Source organism: Trematomus bernacchii, unplaced genomic scaffold (genome assembly GCF_902827165.1).
Source record: "Trematomus bernacchii unplaced genomic scaffold, fTreBer1.1, whole genome shotgun sequence".
NCBI lineage: Eukaryota > Metazoa > Chordata > Actinopteri > Perciformes > Nototheniidae > Trematomus > Trematomus bernacchii.
In genome coordinates, this window is record NW_022987593.1 from 4010349 (window position 1) to 4028824 (window position 18476).

The 18476-nt window shown below is 36.2% G+C and overlaps 1 protein-coding gene across 1 annotated transcript in view; it reads left to right on the plus strand.

Moving 5' to 3' along the window:
* Positions 1-3279: 3279 nt before the first annotated feature.
* LOC117481929 (C-type lectin domain family 4 member M-like) overlaps positions 3280-18476 on the plus strand; it is a 115452-nt gene continuing 100255 nt past the window's right edge. The window contains exons 1-12 of the mRNA XM_034129866.1: positions 3280-3299; positions 3556-3611; positions 4650-4718; positions 5198-5254; positions 6296-6364; positions 6843-6899; positions 7939-8007; positions 8488-8544; positions 9585-9653; positions 10133-10189; positions 11228-11296; positions 11761-11817. Of these exons, the coding sequence (XP_033985757.1) occupies positions 3280-3299; positions 3556-3611; positions 4650-4718; positions 5198-5254; positions 6296-6364; positions 6843-6899; positions 7939-8007; positions 8488-8544; positions 9585-9653; positions 10133-10189; positions 11228-11296; positions 11761-11817 (706 nt within the window). The remainder of the gene's footprint in view (positions 3300-3555; positions 3612-4649; positions 4719-5197; positions 5255-6295; positions 6365-6842; positions 6900-7938; positions 8008-8487; positions 8545-9584; positions 9654-10132; positions 10190-11227; positions 11297-11760; positions 11818-18476) is intronic.

Consider the following 18476-nt stretch of genomic DNA (forward strand, 5'->3'; position numbering starts at 1 on the left):
ACATCAGGGTATACATACAATAGGATCAGAAATACAAAATAAAATATATAATAAAAAAAACTCAGGAAAAGGAATGAAACAATTACCCTTTTCAAAGCGTGTACTTGCTTCTTTTTTCTTTTTCTTTTTCTTTACTGAACTATAATTTGTGCTTTATTTTCAACAAAGCCAGCTCAGACATTTAGTTTTTACACTCATCATATGTTTATTTGGACACATAATCACATTTAGTTGGTAACCTCTTCAATAAAATTGAAAATTAAGTTTCAGAGCAAAACTCCCTGACTGAAGAGCGAGACGAGTTGAAGAGAATCAACCTGGTAAGTAATTGAGATGAGACTTCTGCAATAATCAGGGGTTTGATCGGAAGGGGTACATCGTACTTAATCAGGACTAAATATCACATTAGATACATGGATCATGAGTCCTGGATGGAGATCCTCGTGGATTCATCTTCTTATTATAGACACATGCATTTCCAAACATTTGGACTACCTATGTTGTAAATGTATTATCTTTTCAATTTACACACGGCATCTATTGCACGTCTGTCCGTCCTGGGAGAGGGATCCCTCCTCTGTTGCTCTCCCTGAGGTTTTCTCCCATTTCCCCCTTTAAACTGTGGGTTTTCTCTGGAAGTTTTTCCTTGTACGATGTGAGGGTCTAAGGACAGAGGGTGTCGTATTGTCATACTGATATTATGTACAAACTGTGAAGTCCACTGAGACAATGTAACATTTGTGATATTGGACTATATAAATACACATTGATTGGTTGATTGATTAGGTTACACTATATTATTATTTTGTATCTGAGGCTTTTATCCAAAGCAACATACAATAAGTGAAATAAACCATAAAGATACAAACTCAGAACATCAAGAAACATGCAGATCAGTCAGCATACTAACTGACGGGCAACCAGCTAGTCAGTTAGCATGCTAATCACGTTATTTCTGTAGAAATCTCTGCAACACGTAAACCTCTTTGAAGACACGTCAACACTTTAGGTTCTTCACATTCTGCTGATAATGATAGTTCATTAGTTTATGTTTTAATGATAAATTCTGTCTTATCTTACACATTTAAGAAGAGGAAATGAAACAGATGTTGTTGAAAACACCTTGGCTCTTGGTTTTGTGGCTGTAAAAAGGGAACACAATATGTTTTTCTTCACAAAATATACTTAACTGAACTAAACATACAGAATATCGTAATACTTATCTGGTCCATTCAACAGGATTGTTTGGCAGAAATAATTTCCTGAAAAACATGATATGGTGTTAGATTAAGAAAAGGAAACAAAGACCCATACATTATCATTGATAGATGAACATAATAGACATTGGGAATTCTGTTTTAGATCTGGAGGCCATTGGCAAACACCTGACTGAGGAGAGAGATGACCTGAAGAGAACTGTGAAGGACTATGGTAGGTACAATGATAAGGTCAATTGTTAAAGTGAAAGACACACTTGAGCTTTGGACTCCTGTATTTTCTACAAGCTGCTCTCAATATTTCCCTCTGTTTTGCTCTTTTAAAGTCTTCTTAATTTGTGCCTCTCACTTCTGGTGCAAATGGTCAACACCCAGGTTTGAGTATCAAACTCTAGTTGCCCTGATTGCTTTTTAGAAATGTATCACTGTACATCAGGGTATACATACAATAGGATCAGAAATACAAAATAAAATATATAATAAAAAAAACTCAGGAAAAGGAATGAAACAATTACCCTTTTCAAAGCGTGTACTTGCTTCTTTTTTCTTTTTCTTTTTCTTTACTGAACTATTAATTTGTGCTTTATTTTCAACAAAGCCAGCTCAGACATTTAGTTTTTACACTCAATCATATGTTTATTTGGACACATAATCACATTTAGTTGGTAACCTCTTCAATAAAATTGAAAATTAAGTTCAGAGCAAAACTCCCTGACTGAAGAGCGAGACGAGTTGAAGAGAATCAACCTTGGTAAGTATTGAGATGAGACTTCTGCAATAATCAGGGATTTGATCGGAAGGGGTACATCGTACTTAATCAGGACTAAATATCACATTAGATACATGGATCATGAGTCCTGGATGGAGATCCTCGTGGATTCATCTTCTTATTATAGACACATGCATTTCCAAAATTTGGACTACCTATGTTGTAAATGTATTATCTTTTCAATTTACACAACGGCATCTATTGCACGTCTGTCCGTCCTGGGAGAGGGATCCCTCCTCTGTTGCTCTCCCTGAGGTTTCTCCCATTTCCCCCTTTAAACTGTGGGTTTTCTCTGGAAGTTTTTTCCTTGTACGATGTGAGGGTCTAAGGACAGAGGGTGTTGTATTGTCATACTGATATTATGTACAAACTGTGAAGTCCACTGAGACAATGTAACATTTGTGATATTGGACTATATAAATACACATTGATTGGTTGATTGATTAGGTTACACTATATTATTATTTTGTATCTGAGGCTTTTATCCAAAGCAACATACAATAAGTGAAATAAACCATAAAGATACAAACTCAGAACATCAAGAAACATGCAAATCAGTCAGCATACTAACTGACGGGCAACCAGCTAGTCAGTTAGCATGCTAATCACGTTATTTCTGTAGAAATCTCTGCAACACGTAAACCTCTTTGAAGACACGTCAACACTTTAGGTTCTTCACATTCTGCTGATAATGATAGTTCATTAGTTTATGTTTTAATGATAAATTCTGTCTTATCTTACAAATTTAAGAAGAGGAAATGAAACAGATGTTGTTGAAAACACCTTGGCTCTTGGTTTTGTGGCTGTAAAAAGGGAACACAATATGTTTTTCTTCACAAATATACTTAACTGAACTAAACATACAGAATATCGTAATACTTATCTGGTCCATTCAACAGGATTGTTTGGCAGAAATAATTTCCTGAAAACATGATATGGTGTTAGATTAAGAAAAGGAAACAAAGACCCATACATTATCATTGATAGATGAACATAATAGACATTGGGAATTCTGTTTTAGATCTGGAGGCCATTGGCAAAACCTGACTGAGGAGAGAGATGACCTGAAGAGAAACTGTGAAGGACTATGGTAGGTACAATGATAAGGTCAATTGTTAAAGTGAAAGACACACTTGAGCTTTGGACTCCTGTATTTTCTACAAGCTGCTCTCAATATTTCCCTCTGTTTTGCTCTTTTAAAGTCTTCTTAATTTGTGCCTCTCACTTCTGGTGCAAATGGTCAACACCCAGGTTTGAGTATCAAACTCTAGTTGCCCTGATTGCTTTTTAGAAATGTATCACTGTACATCAGGGTATACATACAATAGGATCAGAAATACAAAATAAAATATATAATAAAAAAAACTCAGGAAAAGGAATGAAACAATTACCCTTTTCAAAGCGTGTACTTGCTTCTTTTTCTTTTTCTTTTTCTTTACTGAACTATAATTTGTGCTTTATTTTCAACAAAGCCAGCTCAGACATTTAGTTTTTACACTCAATCATATGTTTATTTGGACACATAATCACATTTAGTTGGTAACCTCTTCAATAAAATTGAAAATTAAGTTCAGAGCAAAACTCCCTGACTGAAGAGCGAGACGAGTTGAAGAGAATCAACCTTGGTAAGTATTGAGATGAGACTTCTGCAATAATCAGGGGTTTGATCGGAAGGGGTACATCGTACTTAATCAGGACTAAATATCACATTAGATACATGGATCATGAGTCCTGGATGGAGATCCTCGTGGATTCATCTTCTTATTATAGACACATGCATTTCCAAACATTTGGACTACCTATGTTGTAAATGTATTATCTTTTCAATTTACACACGGCATCTATTGCACGTCTGTCCGTCCTGGGAGAGGGATCCCTCCTCTGTTGCTCTCCCTGAGGTTTCTCCCATTTCCCCCTTTAAACTGTGGGTTTTCTCTGGAAGTTTTTCCTTGTACGATGTGAGGGTCTAAGGACAGAGGGTGTCGTATTGTCATACTGATATTATGTACAAACTGTGAAGTCCACTGAGACAATGTAACATTTGTGATATTGGACTATATAAATACACATTGATTGGTTGATTGATTAGGTTACACTATATTATTATTTTGTATCTGAGGCTTTTATCCAAAGCAACATACAATAAGTGAAATAAACCATAAAGATACAAACTCAGAACATCAAGAAACATGCAGATCAGTCAGCATACTAACTGACGGGCAACCAGCTAGTCAGTTAGCATGCTAATCACGTTATTTCTGTAGAAATCTCTGCAACACGTAAACCTCTTTGAAGACACGTCAACACTTTAGGTTCTTCACATTCTGCTGATAATGATAGTTCATTAGTTTATGTTTTAATGATAAATTCTGTCTTATCTTACACATTTAAGAAGAGGAAATGAAACAGATGTTGTTGAAAACACCTTGGCTCTTGGTTTTGTGGCTGTAAAAAGGGAACACAATATGTTTTTCTTCACAAATATACTTAACTGAACTAAACATACAGAATATCGTAATACTTATCTGGTCCATTCAACAGGATTGTTTGGCAGAAATAATTTCCTGAAAACATGATATGGTGTTAGATTAAGAAAAGGAAACAAAGACCCATACATTATCATTGATAGATGAACATAATAGACATTGGGAATTCTGTTTTAGATCTGGAGGCCATTGGCAAACACCTGACTGAGGAGAGAGATGACCTGAAGAGAACTGTGAAGGACTATGGTAGGTACAATGATAAGGTCAATTGTTAAAGTGAAAGACACACTTGAGCTTTGGACTCCTGTATTTTCTACAAGCTGCTCTCAATATTTCCCTCTGTTTTGCTCTTTTAAAGTCTTCTTAATTTGTGCCTCTCACTTCTGGTGCAAATGGTCAACACCCAGGTTTGAGTATCAAACTCTAGTTGCCCTGATTGCTTTTTAGAAATGTATCACTGTACATCAGGGTATACATACAATAGGATCAGAAATACAAAATAAAATATATAATAAAAAAAACTCAGGAAAAGGAATGAAACAATTACCCTTTTCAAAGCGTGTACTTGCTTCTTTTTTCTTTTTCTTTTTCTTTACTGAACTATAATTTGTGCTTTATTTTCAACAAAGCCAGCTCAGACATTTAGTTTTACACTCAATCATATGTTTATTTGGACACTTAATCACATTTAGTTGGTAACCTCTTCAATAAAATTGAAAATTAAGTTTCAGAGCAAAACTCCCTGACTGAAGAGCGAGACGAGTTGAAGAGAATCAACCTTGGTAAGTATTGAGATGAGACTTCTGCAATAATCAGGGGTTTGATCGGAAGGGGTACATCGTACTTAATCAGGACTAAATATCACATTAGATACATGGATCATGAGTCCTGGATGGAGATCCTCGTGGATTCATCTTCTTATTATAGACACATGCATTTCCCAAACATTTGGACTACCTATGTTGTAAATGTATTATCTTTTCAATTTACACACGGCATCTATTGCACGTCTGTCCGTCCTGGGAGAGGGATCCCTCCTCTGTTGCTCTCCCTGAGGTTTTCTCCCATTTCCCCCTTTAAACTGTGGGTTTTCTCTGGAAGTTTTTCCTTGTACGATTTGAGGGTCTAAGGACAGAGGGTGTCGTATTGTCATACTGATATTATGTACAAACTGTGAAGTCCACTGAGACAATGTAACATTTGTGATATTGGACTATATAAATACACATTGATTGGTTGATTGATTAGGTTACACTATATTATTATTTTGTATCTGAGGCTTTTATCCAAAGCAACATACAATAAGTGAAATAAACCATAAAGATACAAACTCAGAACATCAAGAAACATGCAGATCAGTCAGCATACTAACTGACGGGCAACCAGCTAGTCAGTTAGCATGCTAATCACGTTATTTCTGTAGAAATCTCTGCAACACGTAAACCTCTTTGAAGACACGTCAACACTTTAGGTTCTTCACATTCTGCTGATAATGATAGTTCATTAGTTTATGTTTTAATGATAAATTCTGTCTTATCTTACACATTTAAGAAGAGGAAATGAAACAGATGTTGTTGAAAACACCTTGGCTCTTGGTTTTTGTGGCTGTAAAAAGGGAACACAATATGTTTTTCTTCACAAATATACTTAACTGAACTAAACATACAGAATATCGTAATACTTATCTGGTCCATTCAACAGGATTGTTTGGCAGAAATAATTTCCTGAAAACATGATATGGTGTTAGATTAAGAAAAGGAAACAAAGACCCATACATTATCATTGATAGATGAACATAATAGACATTGGGAATTCTGTTTTAGATCTGGAGGCCATTGGCAAAAACCTGACTGAGGAGAGAGATGACCTGAAGAGAACTGTGAAGGACTATGGTAGGTACAATGATAAGGTCAATTGTTAAAGTGAAAGACACACTTGAGCTTTGGACTCCTGTATTTTCTACAAGCTGCTCTCAATATTTCCCTCTGTTTTGCTCTTTTAAAGTCTTCTTAATTTGTGCCTCTCACTTCTGGTGCAAATGGTCAACACCCAGGTTTGAGTATCAAACTCTAGTTGCCCTGATTGCTTTTTAGAAATGTATCACTGTACATCAGGGTATACAGACAATAGGATCAGAAATACAAAATAAAATATATAATAAAAAAAACTCAGGAAAGGAATGAAACAATTACCCTTTTCAAAGCGTGTACTTGCTTCTTTTTTCTTTTCTTTTTCTTTACTGAACTATAATTTGTGCTTTATTTTCAACAAAGCCAGCTCAGACATTTAGTTTTTACACTCAATCATATGTTTATTTGGACACATAATCACATTTAGTTGGTAACCTCTTCAATAAAATTGAAAATTAAGTTTCAGAGCAAAACTCCCTGACTGAAGAGCGAGACGAGTTGAAGAGAATCAACCTTGGTAAGTATTGAGATTGAGACCTTCTGCAATAATCAGGGGTTTGATCGGAAGGGGTACATCGTACTTAATCAGGACTAAATATCACATTAGATACATGGATCATGAGTCCTGGATGGAGATCCTCGTGGATTCATCTTCTTATTATAGGACTCATGCATTTCCAAACATTTGGACTACCTATGTTGTAAATGTATTATCTTTTCAATTTACACACGGCATCTATTGCACGTCTGTCCGTCCTGGGAGGGGATCCCTCCTCTGTTGCTCTCCCTGAGGTTTCTCCCATTTCCCCCTTTAAACTGTGGGTTTTCTCTGGAAGTTTTTCCTTGTACGATGTGAGGGTCTAAGGACAGAGGGTGTCGTATTGTCATACTGATATTATGTACAAACTGTGAAGTCCACTGAGACAATGTAACATTTGTGATATTGGACTATATAAATACACATTGATTGGTTGATTGATTAGGTTACACTATATTATTATTTTGTATCTGAGGCTTTTATCCAAAGCAACATACAATAAGTGAAATAAACCATAAAGATACAAACTCAGAACATCAAGAAACATGCAGATCAGTCAGCATACTAACTGACGGGCAACCAGCTAGTCAGTTAGCATGCTAATCACGTTATTTCTGTAGAAATCTCTGCAACACGTAAACCTCTTTGAAGACACGTCAACACTTTAGGTTCTTCACATTCTGCTGATAATGATAGTTCATTAGTTTATGTTTTAATGATAAATTCTGTCTTATCTTACACATTTAAGAAGAGGAAATGAAACAGATGTTGTTGAAAACACCTTGGCTCTTGGTTTTGTGCTGTAAAAAGGGAACACAATATGTTTTTCTTCACAAATATACTTAACTGAACTAAACATACAGAATATCGTAATACTTATCTGGTCCATTCAACAGGATTGTTTGGCAGAAATAATTTCCTGAAAACATGATATGGTGTTAGATTAAGAAAAGGAAACAAAGACCCATACATTATCATTGATAGATGAACATAATAGACATTGGGAATTCTGTTTTAGATCTGGAGGCCATTGGCAAACACCTGACTGAGGAGAGAGATGACCTGAAGAGAACTGTGAAGGACTATGGTAGGTACAATGATAAGGTCAATTGTTAAAGTGAAAGACACACTTGAGCTTTGGACTCCTGTATTTTCTACAAGCTGCTCTCAATATTTCCCTCTGTTTTGCTCTTTTAAAGTCTTCTTAATTTGTGCCTCTCACTTCTGGTGCAAATGGTCAACACCCAGGTTTGAGTATCAAACTCTAGTTGCCCTGATTGCTTTTTAGAAATGTATCACTGTACATCAGGGTATACATACAATAGGATCAGAAATACAAAATAAAATATATAATAAAAAAAACTCAGGAAAAGGAATGAAACAATTACCCTTTTCAAAGCGTGTACTTGCTTCTTTTTTCTTTTTCTTTTTCTTTACTGAACTATAATTTGTGCTTTATTTTCAACAAAGCCAGATCAGACATTTAGTTTTTACACTCAATCATATGTTTATTTGGACACATAATCACATTTAGTTGGTAACCTCTTCAATAAAATTGAAAATTAAGTTTCAGAGCAAAACTCCCTGACTGAAGAGCGAGACGAGTTGAAGAGAATCAACCTTGGTAAGTATTGAGATGAGACTTCTGCAATAATCAGGGATTTGATCGGAAGGGGTACATCGTACTTAATCAGGACTAAATATCACATTAGATACATGGATCATGAGTCCTGGATGGAGATCCTCGTGGATTCATCTTCTTATTATAGACACATGCATTTCCAAACATTTGGACTACCTATGTTGTAAATGTATTATCTTTTCAATTTACACACGGGCATCTATTGCACGTCTGTCCGTCCTGGGAGAGGGATCCCTCCTCTGTTGCTCTCCCTGAGGTTTCTCCCATTTCCCCCTTTAAACTGTGGGTTTTCTCTGGAAGTTTTTCCTTGTACGATGTGAGGGTCTAAGGACAGAGGGTGTTGTATTGTCATACTGATATTATGTACAAACTGTGAAGTCCACTGAGACAATGTAACATTTGTGATATTGGACTATATAAATACACATTGATTGGTTGATTGATTAGGTTACACTATATTATTATTTTGTATCTGAGGCTTTTATCCAAAGCAACATACAATAAGTGAAATAAACCATAAAGATACAAACTCAGAACATCAAGAAACATGCAAATCAGTCAGCATACTAACTGACGGGCAACCAGCTAGTCAGTTAGCATGCTAATCACGTTATTTCTGTAGAAATCTCTGCAACACGTAAACCTCTTTGAAGACACGTCAACACTTTAGGTTCTTCACATTCTGCTGATAATGATAGTTCATTAGTTTATGTTTTAATGATAAATTCTGTCTTATCTTACACATTTAAGAAGAGGAAATGAAACAGATGTTGTTGAAAACACCTTGGCTCTTGGTTTTGTGGCTGTAAAAAGGGAACACAATATGTTTTTTCTTCACAAATATACTTAACTGAACTAAACATACAGAATATCGTAATACTTATCTGGTCCATTCAACAGGATTGTTTGGCAGAAATAATTTCCTGAAAACATGATATGGTGTTAGATTAAGAAAAGGAAACAAAGACCCATACATTATCATTGATAGATGAACATAATAGACATTGGGAATTCTGTTTTAGATCTGGAGGCCATTGGCAAAAACCTGACTGAGGAGAGAGATGACCTGAAGAGAACTGTGAAGGACTATGGTAGGTACAATGATAAGGTCAATTGTTTAAAGTGAAAGACACACTTGAGCTTTGGACTCCTGTATTTTCTACAAGCTGCTCTCAATATTTCCCTCTGTTTTGCTCTTTTAAAGTCTTCTTAATTTGTGCCTCTCACTTCTGGTGCAAATGGTCAACACCCAGGTTTGAGTATCAACTCTAGTTGCCCTGATTGCTTTTTAGAAATGTATCACTGTACATCAGGGTATACAGACAATAGGATCAGAAATACAAAATAAAATATATAATAAAAAAAACTCAGGAAAAGGAATGAAACAATTACCCTTTTCAAAGCGTGTACTTGCTTCTTTTTTCTTTTCTTTTTCTTTACTGAACTATAATTTGTGCTTTATTTTCAACAAAGCCAGCTCAGACATTTAGTTTTTACACTCAATCATATGTTTATTTGGACACATAATCACATTTAGTTGGTAACCTCTTCAATAAAATTGAAAATTAAGTTTCAGAGCAAAACTCCCTGACTGAAGAGCGAGACGAGTTGAAGAGAATCAACCTTGGTAAGTATTGAGATGAGACTTCTGCAATAATCAGGGGTTTGATCGGAAGGGGTACATCGTACTTAATCAGGACTAAATATCACATTAGATACATGGATCATGAGTCCTGGATGGAGATCCTCGTGGATTCATCTTCTTATTATAGACACATGCATTTCCAAACATTTGGACTACCTATGTTGTAAATGTATTATCTTTTCAATTTACACAGGGCATCTATTGCACGTCTGTCCGTCCTGGGAGAGGGATCCCTCCTCTGTTGCTCTCCCTGAGGTTTCTCCCATTTCCCCTTTAAAACTGTGGGTTTTCTCTGGAAGTTTTTCCTTGTACGATGTGAGGGTCTAAGGACAGAGGGTGTCGTATTGTCATACTGATATTATGTACAAACTGTGAAGTCCACTGAGACAATGTAACATTTGTGATATTGGACTATATAAATACACATTGATTGGTTGATTGATTAGGTTACACTATATTATTATTTTGTATCTGAGGCTTTTATCCAAAGCAACATACAATAAGTGAAATAAACCATAAAGATACAAACTCAGAACATCAAGAAACATGCAGATCAGTCAGCATACTAACTGACGGGCAACCAGCTAGTCAGTTAGCATGCTAATCACGTTATTTCTGTAGAAATCTCTGCAACACGTAAACCTCTTTGAAGACACGTCAACACTTTAGGTTCTTCACATTCTGCTGATAATGATAGTTCATTAGTTTATGTTTTAATGATAAATTCTGTCTTATCTTAAACATTTAAGAAGAGGAAATGAAACAGATGTTGTTGAAAACACCTTGGCTCTTGGTTTTGTGGCTGTAAAAAGGGAACACAATATGTTTTTCTTCACAAATATACTTAACTGAACTAAACATACAGAATATCGTAATACTTATCTGGTCCATTCAACAGGATTGTTTGGCAGAAATAATTTCCTGAAAACATGATATGGTGTTAGATTAAGAAAAGGAAACAAAGACCCATACATTATCATTGATAGATGAACATAATAGACATTGGGAATTCTGTTTTAGATCTGGAGGCCATTGGCAAAAACCTGACTGAGGAGAGAGATGACCTGAAGAGAACTGTGAAGGACTATGGTAGGTACAATGATAAGGTCAATTATTAAAGTGAAATAGACACTTGAGCTTTGGACTCCTGTATTTTCTACAAGCTGCTCTCAATGTTTCCCTCTGTTTTGCTCTTTTAAAATCTTCTTAATTTGTGCCTCTCACTTCTGGTGCAAATGGTCAACACCCAGGTTTGAGTATCAAACTCGAGTTGCCCTGATTGCTTTTGAGAAACGTATCCCTGTACATCGGGGTATACATACAATAGGATCAGAAATACAAAATAAAATGTTTAATATGTGACTCAGGTAAAGGAATGAAACAATTGCCCTTTTCACAGCGTGAACTTGTTTATTTTCTTTTTTTTTACCGAACTATAATGTGTGCTTTATTTTCAACAAAGCCAGCTCAGACATTTAGTTTTTACACTCAATCATATGTTTATTTGGACACATAATCACATTTTGTTGGTAACCTCTTCACTAAAATTGAAGTTTCAGAGCAAAACTCCCTGACTGAAGAACGAGACGAGTTGAAGAGAATCAACCTTGGTAAGTATTAAGATAAGATAAGATAAGACTTTATTCATCCTGAAGGAAATTGTTGTGCCAGAGTTACAAAAATACAATAAACACAGCAGCATAATAGTAAAACTGCACACTTAAAAGTGCAGTTAGCAATTAAATATCTACAGGAAACATGAAACATAGATGGTCACATAATTAATGTAATTATTACCAGTATTTAGTAGTGCAAAAACTACTGCAATAATCAGGGGTTTGATCTGAAGGGGAATATCGTACCTAATCGGTACTGAATATCACATTAGGTAACAAAATATTATTTTATTTATCTGAGGCTTTTATCCAAAGCAACCTACAATAGGTGCAATAAACCATAAAGATACAAACTCAGAACATCAAGAAACATGCATGCTGAATGATGTGCAGCGGCTAGTCAGTTAGCATGCTTATCTCTGCAGAACAACATATAGATGTTTTTGAAGTTACGTCAACATCGTAAGCTCTTCACATTCTGTTGATAATGATAGTTCATTTTTTTTTTTACGTTTTAAATTTAAATGACTTATCTTACACATTTAAACAGAGGATATGATACAGCTGTTGTTGATAACGGTGATCACAATATTTATTTTCTTCACAAATATACGTAACTGAACATAACATATCCTGTATAACTGATATGGTTCTGTTGAAAATAATGACAGCCTCTCCATTCAACAGGACAGTTTAGCAGAATGAATTTCCTGAAAACATGATATGGTGTTGTTTAAGAAAAGGAAACATGGATCCATACATTATCATTGATAGATTAACATAATATACAATGGGAATTCTGTTTTAGATCTGGAGGCAAAATTAAAAATGACAGTTTCACAGCAAAACTCCTTGACTGAGGAGAGAGACAAGTTGAAGAGAATCAACCTTGGTAAGTATTAAGATGAAACTACTGCAATAATCAGGTTTTTGATCGGAAGGGGTATAAGGTATACTACATTGGTGGTGTATATGAAAGAAATAAAGGTGTACTTTCTCAGGCAGAACACTGAAGTGACACAAAGAAAACACGATTTGAACAACCCCAAGTGGTCAGAAAATTTATAAATGGTGTATCTTTGCTCATAAACCCTCTGGGAAATCATTTCAGGTTTGTCATTGATAACACCTCAGCTCTTTTGTAGCTGTAAGAGGGAATACAATCATTTTTTCATGCTAAATTTAAACTAAACTTAACAAAACAAACTACTACTAACCTGATTCTTTGAAAATAAAAACGTCTCACTCAAAATGACAGCATTAAAAGGAAACAAACATCACAATAGAATTTCTGTTTCAGATATGGTGGCAACTAACAAAAACCTGTCTGAGGAAAGAGACGATCTGGGGAGGACTCTGAGAGCCGGGGGTAAGTCTGATAATGAAATCCATTGTTCAGCCGGTGGGCCTTGTGTCATATGGTAGATACCACCTTGGTACTTGACATAGTAGATTAAGCATCTGGTAATTTATGTATTAATTAGGGCTGTCAGTCGATTAAAATATTTAATCGCGATTAATCGCATGATTGTCCATAGTTAATCGCGATTAATCGCAAATTAATCGCACATTTTTTATCTGTTCTAAATGTACCTTAGAGGGATATCTTTCAAGTTTTTAATACTCTTATCAACATATGAGTGGACAAATATGCTTTATATGTTTGTTTATTATCATTTGAACAATGACAAATATTCTCATGAATATTAAACACAACAACCTCTGAACATTACAAATATTCGCTTCAATTCAACCTGGAACCTCTCTCATACAATAATTGTGTGTGTGTGTGTGTGTGTGTGTGTGTGTGTGTGTGTGTGTGTGTGTGTGCGTGTGCGTGTGCGTGTGCGTGTGTGTGTGGAGACACTGTGATGGATCGTTGGAGCTATGTGCAGCTCAAGGCATATATGCTCCAACGGGAGCTGCCTGGATGCTGCAATCATGTTGCGCGCACTATCCGTGCTGAGTGTGCTGACTTTTCGTACAATGTCCCACTGTCTGGCTACCTGCATAAAGTCAAGTGCTCGGCGCAGTTGTCGGCGAAATGTCATTGAAACAGCTCCTTATATCCGTTAGCGCAGCTAGCTAGCACCAGATGCTAACAACAACAACACATAAGGTGTGCCTCGCTCGCGCGAGTCGCACCACACATACACACTCCCTCCCGGTCCTCCCGATGGCCAGTCCGGGCCTGCCAGTGAGCGTGGAAGTGTGGTCTGCCACAAGCGGGCGGTAGGAGCGAGGCTGTCAGCATCAGCTTGTCGATGGTATTTTAAACTCGATGCGCTCTGAAACTACGGCGGCCGAGGACAAAAAATACACATGCGTTAATCGCGTTAAAATAATTAGTGGCGTTAATTTTTTTTTGCGTTAACGCGTTATTAACGCGTTAACTTGACAGCCCTAGTATTAATGTTTTATCGTTTCTTCTGTTTTCCACTATTCTTATCAAGGATGGAAGTACTTCAGCGGTAGTCTCTATACAGTTTCTTCCTCTATCCAGAAAAATTGGCAAGCGAGTAGGGATGACTGTCTTCAAAAAGGGGCAGATCTGGTGATTATCAACAGCCAAGAAGAACAGGTGAGTGTGTGTGCGTGCGTGTGTGTGTGTGTGTGTGTGTGTGTGTGTGTGTGTGTGTGTGTGTGTGTGTGTGTGTGTGTGTGTGTGTGTGTGTGTGTGTGTGTGTGTGTGTGTGTGTGTGTGTGTGTGGTTTGTATGTGTGTCACAGAAGTGGTTGACAGCATGTCACGGTTTATATAGTGGTTGTGATTGTGCGTTTTTCTCTCCACAACAAGGACTACATAATAAGTTTTCCTAACAAGGTGTGGATTGGACTCACTGATCGAGAGACAGAGGGCAGATGGAAGTGGGTCGATGGGACCCCACTCACCACAAGGTTCACTCATTATTTCACTTTTCTATTGTCATGGTGAGCTGTGACAGACACTCGCTCTGCAGCTTCATGTCATAATTATGTTATTTTTATGATGTTTATATTAGTAACCTACCAACCTCTGAACACAACTACATGTGATGTCCTTTAAAAGCTTATTTCATGTCAGATAACAAACCAGACATAGGACAGACATTTATTATTCTATCTCTATCAATCTCAATAAAGCATTTTGATTTGAGTTGATGTCAGGTTGAAATGTATTATTATTATTTTTCCTTTGGGGGTTTCAGCTACTGGCACACCGGTGAGCCAAATGGAAGTTCGAAGCTGGACGAAGACTGCGCAGAAATATCTTACACAGGTGTAAACAGCTGGATAGATAATCATTGTATTGATAATAGAATAGGATGGATATGTGAGAAGAGATTGGCATAACTCCACATCTAGTCCCACAAAACGATGATGAAAAAACAGGAACAAGTTGCATTTCTCATTTTCAGCTTAAATTCAAATGTGAATATCCAGGTGGGGGAGGGTTTGGACTCTCACGTAGATATCTGGAGTCACGTCATGTCTCATGTCTCATGTCGTCATATATTTAGAATCAATGTTCACTTTTTAAAAACTGTAATTGCAATTCCTAAAAGTGTATTTTTTTTTCTGCTTTTGAGATTATAATATTGGCTGCCTGCTTTTAGATTCTATTATTTAAACTTGAAATCATGTCCTAGTTTTGTGTCTTAGAGATGTAATGATTTTATTTTCTATTCAAAATCAATGACTCATAAGTCATATGAGAAATTAATGTTGCAACAAGAGCAGTTCTCAAATTATAGAGGGAAGTGCAATTTTGTACCCTAACCACATCTTCTCCCTTCTGGGTAAACTATGCTTTCAATGTTATCCTATTTTTTATTTTATTAAAAAAAGAATTCAGAGTGTGTTGTAAAGAAGTCATGTCAGTACTTGTTGGCATACTACTGGATGATTATGTAAGTTAACGACAGTGGTTTATTTTACACCGGATATTGGTGATTATGTCATTGTGGATGTGGTCAAAAAGTGATATTTTGAAAAATGGTCAAACTAATAACTAAGTACAGAGATAACCAGTTGAGGTGCAAATAAATAAGGGTAGAGTTTAGTCATTTAGATAATAACAAATTAAAAAACATGAAATGTCTGATTATGTGTCACTGATAAACAATAATGATGATTTTCTTTGGAATAAAAAATAAATGCGTGAATTGTGAATAAAAGTCCAAATTACACAAGGTACACAAGAATCAATACGTCAAAGCTGCAGCAGAGGTTGTAACAGCAAGCGAGTTGTGAACATTAAGGAAGAAGAGAGACCATTTGAATTCAAACCAGGAAGAACAAGAGGGGTTTTGCAGTTTTAGGCGATGAAGAATAGTATTTATTATCATATGCTTATGTCTGGTTAATGTTGCATAATGTTTATATTTATGTAAGTGCATGGCCGCATTCAAGTCACTTTGCAATCTCGGCGCGGCTGCTTCTCTATCAACTTTTTGGCCTTTGCCATACCCGTCATTAACTATTATATCTGATGTGCTTCACAGAGGGTTGTTGCTTATTTTCATTGTATATGTATAGTGTAGTTAAAATATATAGCTTTTAATATAACACCGCAATAAAGTACACATCACATAATGAATATAACACAATGCATCAATATGCATAGATATGCATCAACACAGATTATGATTTAGATTTATACAACTTTTTAAACCAGTTCTTAAAAACCTTAGCATTGAGCCGATTAAGCTTTTCATTCACTTTAGATGCCATTGCTTATGGATTTAGATTGTCTCGCTTGTTTTTTGATGAACAAAGTAAACAAACTAATGTGATCATTAATTACTTCATTAACATTAACATGATCAGTAATGACAAAGTAGAGTTTTCCTTCCTGGAGGAAAAATGTTTTTGAGGTACCCAAAGATCTGCACATGGAGCAGCAGTCAAAACATAAAATACTGAGTTGAGGAACAAAGGAAAATGACTCAATAATGAGGAAGAAGAGAGTGTGAAAGAGAAAGAGAAAGAGAAAGAGAAAGAGAAAGAGAAAGAGAAAGAAAGAGAGAGAGAGAGAAAGAGAGAGAGAGAGAGAGTGTGAGAGAGTTAGAGGTGTATGCTGAGAGAATCATTAAATAAAGGAAGATCAGTGCCCTTTAAAGAAGACACTTTGACAAACACCATCAGCACTCTGCAGAGGCTCAACTGATGAGATGGTTTCCCTTGAAGAAGAACATGAGCTCTCCATGATGTACGAAGACTTTGAAGATGTCTCAGGCAGGAATGCTGCATCCCGCCGCTCTGTTGAAGACTTCAAGGTGCCTGCTGCAGCGCCTGGTAAGACAGAAATCCTCGTCAAACAATTTGGAGTTGTCGAGTTTATAATAACCTTATTTTCTAAAATTAATTTTAAACTTAAAGATCATCAATATATATATATTCCGTGAGAAATCAACATCTCAGTTTAAAGTGTAAAGTTTCTCAAACAGCCACTTGTGCAAGTCAGCCTCCATAAACCTCCGTGTGTGTGCATGTTTCTGGGTTCTACACACAGGAATGAAAATGAACAGACTGGTTGTTGTGAGTTTTGGACTCCTGTGTATCCTACAAGCTGCTCTCAACATTTCCCTGCGTCTCACTCTCTGTAAGTCTTCTTAATTTGTGACTCTCACTTCTGTAGCCAGATATACAAATAATTATTTAGCAAGATATGACGATCACTTATCCTGAATTATTTCGAAAAAAACACATCACTGTGCATTAAGGTGTGCAATATGACCTACAATTATAAATATAAAATAAGTTATTTGCACAACTCATGGACATTTTATTAATATTCATTTCAACATGCAGTATGTGCTCAGAGTGAATGTATGTATAATTATTTGTATTGAACAATAGTTGCTCTGAAATAATTATAATCAAAACCAGCTCGGTTAATTTCAGATGAAGAGAATCAACCTTGGTAAGTATTAAGATTAAACTACTGCAATAATCAGGGGTTTGATCTGAAGGAGTAAATCGTACTTAATCAGTACTAAATATCACATTAGGTAACAATATATCATATTTTATTTATCTGAGGCTTTTATCCGAAGCAACCTACAATAGGTGCAATAAACCATACAAATACATCAAGAAACATGCATATCAGTGAGCATGCTGACTGATGCTAATCTCTGTAAAAAAACTAATAGACGTCTTTGAAGTCACGTCCACACCGTAAGCGCTTCACATCCTGATAATGTTAGTTGATTTTTTTTATGTTTTCAATTTAAATTACTTATCTTACACATTTAAGAAGAGGAAATTATACATATGTTGTTGACAATGTCTTGGTTCTTTGTTTTGTGGCTGTAAGAGGGAACACAATATTTTTTCCTTCATAAATATACTTAGTTCAGTTATATACAAATTAGGGCTGTCAAGTTAACGCGTTAATAACGCGTTAACGCAAAAAAAAATTAATGCCACTAATTATTTTAACGCGATTAATGCATGTGTATTTTTTGTCCTCGGCCGCCGTAGTTTCAGAGCGCATCGAGTGTAAAATACCATCGACAAGCTGATGCTGACAGCCCCGCTCCTGCCGCCCGCTTGTGGCAGACCACACTTCCACGCTCACTGGCAGGCCCGGACTGGCCATCGGGAGGACCGGGAGGGAGTGTGTATGTGTGGCGCGACTCGCGCGAGCGAGGCACACCTTACGTGTTG